Source organism: Rhinolophus ferrumequinum, chromosome X (genome assembly GCF_004115265.2).
Source record: "Rhinolophus ferrumequinum isolate MPI-CBG mRhiFer1 chromosome X, mRhiFer1_v1.p, whole genome shotgun sequence".
Classification (NCBI taxonomy): domain Eukaryota; kingdom Metazoa; phylum Chordata; class Mammalia; order Chiroptera; family Rhinolophidae; genus Rhinolophus; species Rhinolophus ferrumequinum.
This window is the reverse complement of record NC_046284.1, coordinates 70,724,020-70,738,452: the sequence shown is the minus strand read 5'-3', so window position 1 is coordinate 70,738,452 and position 14,433 is coordinate 70,724,020. Positions and strand designations below refer to the sequence as shown.

General features: G+C 34.4%; 1 protein-coding gene across 2 annotated transcripts in view; it reads right to left on the bottom strand.

Moving 5' to 3' along the window:
- RPS6KA6 (ribosomal protein S6 kinase A6) overlaps nucleotides 1-14,433 on the bottom strand; it is a 97,049-nt gene that overhangs the window by 66,495 nt on the left and 16,121 nt on the right. For both annotated transcript variants that reach the window (XM_033105762.1, XM_033105704.1), the window contains 2 exons: nucleotides 11,021-11,080; nucleotides 1,804-1,920 (listed from right to left, as the gene is read on the bottom strand). In XM_033105762.1, the coding sequence (XP_032961653.1) occupies nucleotides 1,804-1,920; nucleotides 11,021-11,065 (162 nt within the window). In that variant the 5' untranslated portion in view covers nucleotides 11,066-11,080. The remainder of the gene's footprint in view (nucleotides 1-1,803; nucleotides 1,921-11,020; nucleotides 11,081-14,433) is intronic.

Sequence of the window (14,433 nt, the reverse complement as noted above, 5' to 3'; positions counted from 1 at the left end):
TGAAGCCCCGTGAGAAAAATTTCTCTAGTCTGTTTGATCTGTTTCTATCTTAAAGATACTGTCAATAATCATAAAGTTAAATAGACCAGCTTCTTTATAATGGCTGCTGGAAAATTTAAATTTCCTCTTTGTCCCACTTCTAGAAGACTTATAGGCTGTTACGCCATGCATTTGTGAAAAACAGTATTCCTGGCTTCACCTAATATTCCCTGCTCTAATTTTTCTGCTTCCATCATGTTCTCCACTTATTTTAATTTAGTATTCATCTATGAAAGCCTTAAATGCTTTCTGGAACAAAGCTGGATATAAATAAACACACATATGAATAGATATATCAAATGTCAAAACAATTACTTTTAATGGCTTCAACTGCTTGCCTGGTGAGATTTTATTCAAGTTGATATTTAAGCACTTATACATATGGGATGTGAAAGAACTGCATCTCTGTTCTTTGAAAATCAACATCATAAAAATATAATGTAAAATAGTTAAAAGGATACTGTATTTTTAAAAACATAAAAATAAAGGTTACTCTACAGTTCAGTTCTACAAACAACACACACGCACACAATCTATTAAAAGTTCCTTCTTAGTTTTACTCTCCCCAACACAACTACTCAAGACCTATTCTCCTTGTCTTCATATATCTCTTATACCAATTCACTGCTCAACTATGATCCACCTTAGTTTGCCAATTTTGTGTCCTGGAAATGTTTCTCTATGTTTATATGTTATACCTATACCACATAGATATTGGGCTACTTTAAAACAATGTCTATTTTATATTCACCAATAATGCTTTTACAACAGTTGAGCACACAGTGGGTGTCTTTTTTTCTCCTATGATTTTTATCAGGAAAGGGTTTACTGCTTTTCTAGAATTTGTGGTTAATGTAAAATAATTAGGTTTCTCAATTTAACAATGTATTTCAAAATATGTTAAAATCAATAAGATAATCTATATTCCTTTTAAAATGTTTCACAGCATAAGTAATCACTGCTCAACTGCTTTACTTTTTTCCCTTTTGAAATTACATTTCAGTCACCCTGAAATTAGTAGTTTCTCCTTATCTTTCTTCTCTTAAACTGTTGTTGCTGTGTTCCTAAGGGCTGCTATTGTGTATATGCAATAATTTTCATGTCTTAGATGTTAGATGTACAAAAGTCAGGAACCAGACTTACACACTTCTCCAAAAATCATATGCTTAAGCACTTAATAAACAATTTTAATAATGAGTGCCAGAGGTAATCTTTTTCAATTTTGCTTTCTCCCTTGAAATTTAAGCTCCATGAAAAGGAGTTTCACATAATCCATGTATCACTCAGTACCTACCCTTGCTGTACTTTACACACATACTGCTTTTAACAGATTATAGATGAATTCATGCACTTATACATGAATTGATACATACATTCTGACTTCTGTGATAGAGCTAAGGAATATAGATGGAATCACCAGGAGAGAGCAGGTTGTGATTGGGTTAGCATGAAAACAGAGAAACAGAAACACCTTTTCCTACGAAAATTGAGAATCAAGCTACCTTGATTTAGGCAGCTAATAAAGAGCATGCTATATTTTGTCCTAGAGAAGTGAGCCCAGGGATTGGAAAACCTTGATTATTATGAAAAAGTATAAAGAAATGGGACTAAAAGTACAACAGAAATAAAAGGAGTAAAAATAGAAAGTTACCTTTGTATCCTTTAACAAGCTTAGAAATGGCACACTTATCAGATTTCTTTGTGCACACTTTTTTTGCTAAATGTTTAGAAGAGAAACAAATGTGGAAAACAAGTTTTAATTACCTTTCCAAAAGATCCCTGACCAAGAACCTTGAGCAACTCAAACTGTGTAGGGTCTGCTTTCTCATATCCTTCCTTAACGTGATGAATAATAGGGATTTCTTTAACAACTCCTCCATCCTGTAAAAAAGAAATCCAAAGAATACTCATATCCAGTTGCAGCGTCTTATAATAAGCTTAAAAGCAGAAACTATGCCAGAAATAATTTAATACCCAACTCCTACAATCTAGCAGAGTTTTACGGGCTACTAGAATTCCCATTTCCCTGTTTTCTAATACATAGAGACACACCACCATCACTATCCCTATTATATAATATCATGTAAATAAAAGCATATAAAATCTATGCTTCAGCTTTCCCTTCCAACTAGGTAGAAGAAAAACATCAACAATTAAGAGTCTTAAGACCCTCACTGGAGTCTGACTTATGAGGTAGATGCAGAGAAAGAGATAGACAAAACTTTGTAAATTGTAGGGCATGGCAAAAATGTGAACCTCAAGATTTCTTTTAAATAGTGTATTTTACTACACCCTTTTAAATAGTCAATGACATATAAATATGTAAGTGTCCAACTAGCCACATTATTGAAAGAAAAACTGGCATTGACAAAATCTGCAGAGCCCAAACAAATGTTTCCAGGCCACAACTCTACTTTTATTAAAACTTTGTGTAAAAGTGATATGTCAGATTTCCTAACACTTCGATCAGGCAGAAAGGAAACCACCTAGGGAGTGTTTCTGCTCCTTGATGCAGGACTCTACTCAGCTGTGAAGACTAGTCAAGTGAGCTGTAATCCTAGTCCTTAGAGAAGCACAGTAGCTAGGATGAAAAAAAAAACAAAACAAAAAACCTCAGATATATTGCCAAGGGCTGGGATATATTATCCAACCTTCTGACTATATAGAGGAGAAAACTGAGACCTACAGAGTTTAAGCTCACAAGACTAGTTTATCACAATGCCTAGAAGTCTTGGTGGCTTTCCATTATAGCATATTAATTGTAGGCTGGATGGCAAGAATGTTCTCAATAAATTCACTCTGGACCAATCAATGGTGGGTATGGCCAAAGTGAGCAAGAACATAGTCCCAAGAAAGCTAGGCTTCATGGCAGCTAAAGTAACTTCCATGTTATAAATAGGCAGTAAGATATTCACTCTCGCAATAGGGGCATCTATAGGATTGAGAAATTTTAGCTTTACATATTAGAAACCACTAATCAGTCAGAAATGAAGAATCAGCTCTGAAAGTATGTCTGTGGATGTTTCTTACACATCAAAATAATATTTCACTGGACCCTTTTAAGTAGGTATGAGTGAGTTTCCCCTTTTGAAGGGGTCTTTTTTAAAAGTCAAGAACCTTTTGTTAATGCAAAAACATATGCTTTATAGCTGACACTTGGGGATTAAAGTATGGCCTATCTGTATGCACCTTTGCAATATAATGTATGTACACCAAATCAACATACGATTGCACACACTTTTTACTCTTACAGGCAACAGAGTTTTCATTACATATTGTGAATGTGTAAAGGTAGACCCTGTATCTTCTATTTGAGATTTAAATCTGATGTAATTCAATTTTACAGTGGTTTGGCTTGGGCCTTTTGGAAGTTTTTTTCCCCTTTCTGTGCTTCCCTCTCCCCAACCAAACCTTGAGGACTCTGTTTGCTGTGCATTTACTATGCATACCAATGTCAATAGTTCTGTTTACTTCGGACCAGAGCAGGGCAACTTGGGAGGGGTTTTTGTTTTGCATCTGTATGGGACTTACTCCAGACCCAGGGGCAGACCAGCCCCTAGGAAGCGTTTTATTCTGGAATTGCCTGGCCAACTTCTTCTTTTCTTTGTTCTGCCCCCTCCTTGTGTGTGTATAAAACCTTTTGGCAATATTAAGAATGGGAAAGGCAGTCTTTGTGAGAGGGAGTCCACTGTCTTCCCTTAATGCTGGCATGTTGGAATAAAACTGCTTTTCTCTCCACCAACCTTGTCTCTCGCGTTTTGGCTTTCGTGCAGCGAGCAGCCGGACCTTTTGCACGGTAACAAATGTAGTACTAGTCTTCAAAGTATGGAATATAACAAAAACATACTTATTGGAAGTTTTCTCTAGAGGAAAGAACACCGCTGAAAGAGTCAACAGACTATTAATTTTGCTCCTAGCTCTGCCATGCATAAGCTAAGCAGCCTTGGCCAAATCAGAAATCACTACAGTGTTCTCACATGACAAGCAAGTTATGTTAGATGCGTCTTTAAGGTTCCCTCCAAGTCTGTGATTCTATATTGAACACAAAACAGTATTTTTACGTTTAAGAAGGCACTTTAATTTCTGATGTGCTTAAGATCATCATTATAAACATGGTCATTAGCATATCAGTTTTTTTTCTAAATTTTCACAACTAGGAAACAACTGTATTCTAATTTCATTGAACCTAAGCAAAAGTCTTCCAAATGAAAATGTCTGCCCAATGCCCTTTCTTTTCCTAAAGGCCACATATGTCTATCCATTAAAAACGCAGTCTTTCAATTATCAGCAGCATTGCCCTAAGTCTCCAACATGAAAATGCTACACTAGATTAAAATTACTACTTTTGTCAATAGATAGGCACTACAGGATATTGTTACAATGTGTCCTAACAACTTATTACCTTGTCTTTCCTACTAAGACTGTGAGTTTCCTGAATGCAGGTATCACATTTCTCTCTGCATTAATATAATGCTTAGCACAATTATTTGTTTGATCTTTTGGGTACACACAGCCAAAGAAATCCACCCAATTTCATAAAAAGGGAATGAAGAAAAACTTACTTTTAAAAATATAGATTTCAAGGGTAAAAGTAACCAATAAGAAACCTTCCAAATTTTTTTTTTTAATATATAAAGGAAACAGGAAAACAGAAGATTCATTCTGGATAATGGAATTGTGCCAATTTTGAATAGAACTGACTTTGTGATGGCAATAGTTCTAAATTTAATAAAATAAGCCTTTTCCTTAGAGTGTGAGGAATATAAATAAATATTTTTCCAGATTATTCATGGTCAGTATTGTTATTGCACTGTGCTATATACTCAACACAAATGAAGGGCATGACCCCAAAATCTATAGTTTAAAAAAAGGCTGATATTAACTGACTAGCCATCTGTCTTTTCTAATAAAAACACATATTCATAGGCAAACAACTACTATTCATTTTATTACTAAATTAAGGCTAGTTTGCCTTTATGTAGACAGTTAACAATGCCCCAGCTGCAAATAAAAATCATTCGTAGCATATTTATTTATTTAATACATGTGTCTGGGTCCCACCTTCAGAGATTATAGTTCAGTATAACTAGAGTGGTACTCAGTCATGTGTACGAGTATGTTAAAACTTCCCCAGATGATTCTGATACATCGTCAGGATTAAAAAAAACACTATTTAGATGCTTCTAACATATATATATAGTTATGACATATAAATATAGATACGCACAAATATACACACATTTGCTTATTACAAAAGTGTTTTATCATGTGTATGCCACTAGCTCTTTTTCACTTTCCAAGTATGTGATACCCTCCTGTATAATCACTTCCAATATTGATCTTTCTAATTTCATCTGTTTCCCACCACATTCTTGTCTATTGCCTAAAATTCCTCAGACTTCCCAAGGGTATATTTATGATTACTATTAAAATATTTTTTTTTGTCATCTGCAACCATCCTTCCTTCCTCTACCTCGATTTCTTCTGGTTCTGCATCATTCCAAAAACTTGACAGTGGCAGCAATATAGCCCGAAATAAGGTAGTAATGTACTTAACAGTGATCCATTTGTTTTTTTTCCCTAAGAGTAAATCATCTTCAAAATTTCCCTATCCTGGTATAATAAAGTTGTGATATATCACCTTATCTTCCCCTATATACTCTTTAATCTTTAATTATCTACTCACTCAACAAATCAACAACATTCATGATGCATGTTATATATCCGACACTGCTACACAGTGGGGATACAAAGATAAAATGTGAACTTGAAGATAGTATATTTTGTCAGAAATATCACATCACTTAATGACACAAAAATACACAATATGTTATAGGCTGAATTGCATTCCCTCAAAATTCATAAACTGAAGTTCTAACCCCCAGTACCACACAATGTGGCTGTATTTGGAGATAGGGTAATAAAGGTGAAATGAAGCCATTAGTGTGGGCCCTAATCCAGTATGACTGGTGTTCCTGTAAGAAGAGGAAATTAAGACATAGACACACACAGAGGAAAAATCATGTGAAGGCATAGGGAGAAGACAGCCATCTATAAGGAAAGGAGAGAAGCCACAGAAGAAACCAAATCTTGATCTTAGACATAGACTCCAGAATTGTGAGAAATCTGTTGCTTAAGTCACCTAGTCTGTGGTACTTTGCTATGGCAGCCCTAGAAAATTTATACACAATACCTAATTGATCTGTGTAAAGAAAATTGCTACTGTGAAATTAAGATTTAATAACTTTGAAATAGGGACCACTTTTCTTTCCAACATCAAATGACAAATCTGAGGAAAGTATGATTACGAGGGTTTTTTTTAAACGTTGTATTAACTGTTGATAAACAGAAAAACTATTAAGGTTCAACCACAACCAAAATAGTATGTTCTAACTCCTATCTGTGATCACCTTTTTTTTTTTTTTAAAGATTTTATTGGGGAAGGGGAACAGTGTGTATTTCCAAGACTTTATTGGGGAACAGTATGTTTTTCCCAGGAACCATCAGCTCCAAGTCAAGTTGTTGTCCTTCAATCTTAGTTGTGGAGGGCACAGCTCAGCTCCAAGTCCAGTTGCCGTTTTCAATCTTTAGTTGCATGGGGCGCAGTCCACCATCCCATGTGGGAGTCGAATCGGCAGCCTTGTTGTTAAGAGCTCATGCGTGCTGTAACAAAGTGAGCCACTTGGCCGCCCACCGAGAGCTCAGTGGCAGCTTAGCTCAAGTTGTTGTCTTCAATCTAGCTGTGGAAGGTGCAGCTCACTGGCCCATGTGGGAATTGAACCGGCAACCCTGTTGCTCAGAACTCGCACTCTAACCAACTGAGCCATCCAGCCGCTCCATGATCATCTTTTTTAATTTAGGGAGCCAAGTATGCTGTAACACTGGAAAAAACAATAAAGTACAAAACAAACTGCCAAATACACTATTGCTCTATTCATTTGGCAACTGATTTGATTAGGAAAAAAAATCACCTGTTGATCAGAAAGAGAAAGAGCTGATGACAATCTATTAGGAAACAATACTATATAACTCTATTACAACAGTTTCATAGGACTGTTGAACTAAGAATAGCTACCTTCAGAAAACAGGTCAAAACAAAAGAAGCAGGATTTTTAAAGCCTATTTTTGTTTTGTTTTTATGTAATAATGTAACATCCATCTGTTCAAACATTTGCTTTATTTGTGGGTAGTTAGGTCAGTTTGATCACCCTTTGATTCCAAGAAGCATTTAGTGGATTGGTTAAAACTTATGTGTGGAGACCTGGAAAAGCAGCTTGATGTAGCCTTCTCATGCAATGAATAATCCAGGGCCATTGTAAACCAAGCCAAGTATCAGCATCCTTTAAAGAAGGCTAACAGTAGTAACAATATAAATGTCAAAATTGTATCAATTTACATGATGACTGAAAATTTTAAAAGGGTGACAAATAAGTTCCCACTTAGGGGTGGTTTATTCTACTTACCAGGGACAGCTCTTTAGTTCCCTCATCTATAAAAAGTGAATAAAACCTGCCCTATCCATTACAGATCTGTTGTGAGTTAACTGAGAATTTTGAAAACCACAAAACATCTATAAAAACAGAAGTTATTGAACTTATTTATATTGTATCTTTGAGGTACAGCATACTCCATCTTACAGTGGCTGTCCATCATTATTTAGTTGAACAAAATTGATTATCCAAGTGTTTTGCATATCTGTAGTACAAAGGTTCCAAAAACAATTTTTTAAGGGTAAATGAATAAAGCAGAGGCAAGCACCAACTTTACAAGGGAAGAAAAATAATGAAGTACAGCAAAGCTAAATGTGCCATCGAAATGGAAAGACAAACAGAGGAAGGAAAAATCCACGATACAGGAAGTACGCCCGTCAGCTTAAAATCCTACTTATGACTACACATGTGTTTAAGTAAAAATGCACTTGCCAAAGTATTTTTAAAGGATTCTTATGAGAGACTTATGTCAAGAATGGTTTCTAAAAATAGAAACTTAGGACTTAAAACTATCAGGAAATCAGTTTTCTAATGTACATTTTCAGCTAAATATAACATTTACATTTCTGGGTAATAAAAACATAAATTAATTTAGTGACTTAACATATTGCTGACCTTGTGCTAATGGAATCACCAAAAAATCTAATTGTTAAGTGAATCTTCCTTTGAAATCCTAAAATATTGGTAGCATTAAAAATATGTATTTTATTTCAGGAAATAACAACCATTCCATACAAACTTTAAAAATAAATTGACCATAAACTAACAAATAGAAGACATCTATGTTTGTTTTGACAACATAAAAAAATAACTCATATCAGTCATCTACTAAAGAAGAACTGGACATTGTTGGGACAAATAGGGGACCAGGTGGTGCAATTATGATATCAGATATTTTTTTATCAATGACCTGTTACTTAACACTTTCCAAATGTGAAGGCTGTCTTGAGAAATGGAACAATACCTCAAAACAAATCTAGACATAATAAAATTATACTAACTATAATTCAGCTTTGATAATTATATGCTAGATATAAGTATATGTAGTTTGGGAAGCTATGTATGTATGTATGTATGTATGTAGCTTGTTTCAACTACCAAAGCTACAATAATTGAGATGGAGTGAATTGGTTGTCTAATTCAGTCAATTGCAAAACAGTATTAGGCCACATAGATACCTGAAGTTAAAGAACACTGTCTCTACAATCCTCCATTATTGGAAAAAAAAAAAAAAGACAACCAGTTTACACAGCTGTCAGCATCACATTTGAATAAGCAATTACAACCCCCCCAAAAAAAATCCTATATATGAAACCATTAATCAAAGGGATGATAAATTTATATGGCTAGTGTTTCTTATCACCCATATCATTTAATTGACACAAGTACTTGAACCATCACACAGTAAAAGCACATTATTTTAAATCCAGATAACTGAGGCCACAAACTAAATCAAATTCTTGGAAGTGACTCTAGGCCTTTACTCCTCAAAACTTCAGACTCCACTTTTTAGCAACTCAAGGTGACTGTCTAATGTAATCATACTAGCATCTAGCATTGTATATTTTTACTGTCTATTAAAACTGTACTTCTTGACTCATGTTTTATTAAAATTAGGAAGATAAATATTTGACAATTCCCCTATGTATATGGCTACACATATACATTGGCTACACATACATACATATGCACACATATACATGCTTTTTTTCTTCCTCCTGTGATGTGGGGCATGGTATTTCCTTGTTAATTTATTAATACTGAAATAAACCCTTCCCCTTTTGTAAAATACTGCCTTTTGTATTTTCTTATACTCTTAACTTTCATAAACTATCAACATAAATATTACTATGCTTTTTAGTCCATACGATCTATAGTTCTAGATGATTTTGATAGTTTATATTTAATTACACTCAAAATTAACATGTTATTAATATTCAGTATATTATAATAGCTAAAACGACATTTTATCTCTCATCTTGTTACTCAGAACTGAGATTATCATTACATCATCACTACCTGCAGAAACAGTTGATTTTTTACATAGAATATCTCAAAGGAGAGTCTTGGACAAACCCAACTTAAATCTCTGCTTGTTCCTATATGAGAAAAATCCACTTATGAACAAGTTTCGGGGTGGGGGGGGAGACATGAAAGTTGATTTTATCCACAACTAAATAAGAAAAGGATGGTGCTTCCTTATTTCCCACTTCTTTGAGTCTGCACAGTACACAGCTGACTTAACAGGAGGCACACTGGGTCGTAAGTCTTGATTCTGCTACTTGTTAGTTTTATGACCTAGTATAAATCACAACCTCTCCAGGTCTCAGTAGACTACTGAGCTTGAAACAAGCTACCTACCTACATACATACATACATACATAGCTTCCCAAACTACATATACTTATATCTAGCATACAATTATCAAAGCTGAATTATAGTTAGTATAATTTTATTATGTCTATACAATGAAGGTATTATAAATACTATTTCTGAGGTTCCTTCCAGCTTACAAAAATCTATAATTCTAAGACAATATCGACAGAAGTGATAATCATAAAATAACATAAATGGAGATGTCTACCTTAGTCAGACCCTCCCTAAAATCTTAAGAACACTCTTCTGTAAAACTAGATCTTATAAAATGATAGACTAGTATATAGGCCTTGCATAGAAAGATCTGATAGCTACGCAGCCTTTAAAACTAGTTAGAAACTTCTGAAATAATTTAGATATAATCCATTTTGAAAGTCAGGAAATAGATTTTAAATGACCTGAGCTTATCCTTGTAGTTAAATACTTCCGTGTTACATCTCCTTTCAACCCTAAAGTTGAAGACAATCTTATTTAGTTTATGTTTTTCACTTTTCTGTGCATTTCTCTCATTTAAGTATAGTCGGTTACATTATATTAATTTCAGGTGTACAACATAGTGAGTCAACATTTATATACGTACCTTACAATGTGATCACCTCACTGAATCTAACAATCATGTCACTGTGCAAATTTATCACAATACTATTGACTACATTCCCCTATACTCCCCCACCCGTCTCCCTTCTGCCAACCATCAGTTTGATCTGTTTCCATGAGTCAGTTTTTGTTTTGTTTTGTTTGTTCATTTCTTTTGTTTTTTAGAGTCCACAATAAGTGAAAGTTTAATTCAGAGGATTCTGTATTTAAGTAACCTAGTTACTCATATACTAACAAGTAAAAATTTCATCCATTATACTTGGGTGTAAAATGGGTGAATTTCATAGCATGTAAATTATACCTCAATAAAGTTGTTTTAAAAATTCATGTATAAGAATTTCTGACAGAAAAATCTGTCTTATATTTTGAACTGCTGCTGTTTTATTAATCATTGGATTTACTTATTACTAACATACCTGAATAAATTTCTTTAAATGGCAGAAGATTTTCTCCTTTCCCATTATTTTCTTTCCTTATATTCTAAAAATGTAGCTTAATAAGTTAACACAAGTACTTACTTGGCAAGAACCTGTTTCACCCTCTTCCATTGGCTCATCATCCATTCTAAGATCATTTACCTGCAAAATATTGTTCAAAAACTGAAGTTCAAGAGAACTAGACAAGGGTAGTAACAAAGAAAAATATAACCGTAGGCATTTCCCTTCACAATCTAATAAGATACACACTTACTGAAACACAAAAGGACAAAGGACACATAGAAGGTACTAAGGAAAGGAACAATATTAATAGTTTCCAGATTGTCCTTGAGAATCCTTGAATTTCAGAGCTGTATGTTTCATTTCATATTGTTTAGAGCTGTGCTATGACAAATTAACATATACTAAACATATGACCTGTATACTTTCATTAAGACTGTCCCCAACCAAATATATTTATCAGATGGCAAAAAATACCACAGAAGAAATCTACTGTGGCATTCAAAGCAAGTTATTCAAAGCCAGTTAGGATGGGAAGAGTTTTATATAATTGCACTGTTGTGAATTCCTTTCCTTTCATTCAGTTCAATTAAATTTTTACTTACTCTATAGAAGAATAAGCTGTAGGAGAAAAATATAAGTGGCCATGGAAAAACAATTATTTCAATATACAAAGCTCAGTAGGTAATAACACTCTTCATGTACTACTTCAGGAAAAGAGTAAGTGTAGGAGGATTTAGATAAGGGTCTGCAAGCTATGGCCCATGGGCCAAATCTGGCCCCCAGTCTGTTTTTGCAAATAAAATTTTACAGGTACACAAACACATCCATTTGTTTCCATGTTACCTATGGCTGCTTTCTCACTGCAATAGCAGAGTTGAGCAGTTCAGAGATACTATGCTTGCAAAGCCTAGAATATAAACTATTTGATCCTTTACAGAAAGTTTGCCAACTACTGATCTAAGATGTTTGAAAATTAAGCAACAGCAAGATGGTATAGCAAAAATAAATTTTACCACTGCCTATTTGTGAGTCCACAGAAAAGTACAAAATCAAAAGAAGTAAATTAAACAGAGCTTCTGGTGACAGCCAAGATGAAATAAGCCTATCCTGATTATAAACTAAAACCTTTGGACAAAATACAAAAAAAGAACTGAGTACTCTGAAAATTAAACAACAACAAGCAGTTTAGGGAGGGAGATAAAAAATTGGAAGAATAACCAGTACTCTGGTGAGTTTCCTGAGTTTGTTTTCTACCTTTATCTCCTGACTTTGACCCAAAGAGAGACTGAGTTATGGAACTCCATAGTGGGCATAAACATAATTTCCAAGAGAAAGCCCACTTTCTGGACAGAGGAACAGGAAAAGATGCATGTTTGAGCAGGTGAGCATGAGAAAAATCTGAAGTTTTCTTTTCCCCCATTTTTTCTTGACTCCCAGGCCAGTTCCAAGGCAAGCCCCAATCAAGAGAAGACCTTTACCTCTCTAGTCAGGAAAAGAGGCCTGTATGATAAGAAAGTGTGGGGTAATTCCTGTGTTGTTGTTGTTTTTTTTCTTTTTTCTTTTCTTTTCACTCTCTCCTTCACTTCACTCCAAGGACAGCCCCAATAGCCCAATAGTGCAGAACTGTGTAACAACATGAAAGGCTAAAACTCTGAGAGACACTCACATTTCTGATCAGAGGAACCAGGATAAAGGGTTCATGGGAACTAGAGTCCATAAATGAAATCATGGGGAGGATAGAATGGGAGAAGGAGATCCTTTCCCAATTCTGTGTATGAACAGACTCAAGTCCTGATCTCAACAACAAATTGTAACAACCAACTGTGGAACAGAACCAAAGAAGCCTAACAAAGGCTCTGAAAACTGAACTGCAATTTTAGCCAGCACTCATGTCTCAACACAAAACAGTCCACAAACCACTATTAACACAGAATCCTGATAATTGAAATTTTATTACAAAATGACTGAGGACTATCCATAGAAAAAGTTAATATTGTTTTCCTCTGTTACCTTAGTTACTGGTTACTTCCTATTAATACCATCTTATGACTAATTTATCATAAAGCTGTGGGTCTGAAGGAACTAGAAATAAAACTAATGTAAATGAGTCAAAGAGATAACTGTATCCTAAAAATCATTTCAGTGCACAAAAATGGCCTATAAAAACAGAACATTCCATTATTCCCATCTCATTTACGTTCAACAAGATACCAGATTTTCAATATAAGAATATTCATTCCTGTAGAGGACATCAATATTCAATAAAATTTAGGTCACTTTCTCCTATATGAAAACAAAACTATTTTCAGAATTCTCCGGGACATCAAACCTTTATTTCAAAAATAAAATTTGTAATTTGAAAAGACAAGCAGACAGGGCTGTTATCCCCCAGTTAAGTGCCAAATAGGGAAGAAACAATTTCCTACAGAAAATTCTAGGAAGCTTATAAACAACTATAAAGTTGGTAATAATTAACTCAGATACTGCAAAATCCAAGTGAATAATTCTTTAAAACTACTTTCATTTTCTCAGAAAAAAATTAAGTAGATCACTTTTGAAGATTCTGGGCAAATAGAAACACTAAACTGAGTTGCTGTACTCATACTCACCTAATCTCATAAAATTACACAGGTCAGCCTCGTTCTTTTTTCTTAGGATTGCTTTGGCTATTCGGGGTCTTTTGTGATTCCATACAAATCTGATGAGCTTTTGTTCTATTTCTTTAAAAAATGCCATTGGGATTTTGATGGGGATTAAATTAAATCTGTATATTGTTTTGGCAGATAATCTTGGACAAAGGAGCCGAAAACGTACAATGGAGAAAAGAAAGCCTCTTCAAGAAACAGTGCTGGAAAAACTGGAAAGCGACATGCCAAAAAAAACAAAAGCAGACTGCTATTTGTCACCATATACCAAAATTAACTCAAAACGGATCAAAGGCCTAAATATAAGACCTGAAACAATAAAGTGCACAGTAGAAAGCATAGGTAATAAACTTATGGACCTTGGGTTCAGAGAGGATTTTATGAATCTGACCTCAAAGGCAAGGGAAGTAAATGCAAAGATAAATGAAAGGGACTATATCAAACTAAAAAGCTCTGTAAAGCGAAAGAAAAAAGTAACAAAACACCATCAACAAGACAAAGAGGCATCCAACTGAATGGGAATAAGAGGCTAATATCCAACATATATAAAAAACTTATATATAACTCAACAACAAAAAAAACAATTCAATTAAAAAATGGGCAGAGGACTTGAATAGATACTTCTCCCAAGAAGACATACAAACAGCCAACAAATGTATGAAAAAATGTTCCACTTCATTAGCTATTAGGGAAATGCAAATTGAAGCCATAATGAGATACCACTTCACATCTGTTAGAATGGCTATCATCAAAAAGAAGTATTGGAGAAGCTGTGTAGAAAAAGGAACCCTCATCCACTGCTAGTTGGAATGTACATTAGTACAGCCACAATGGAAAACAATATGG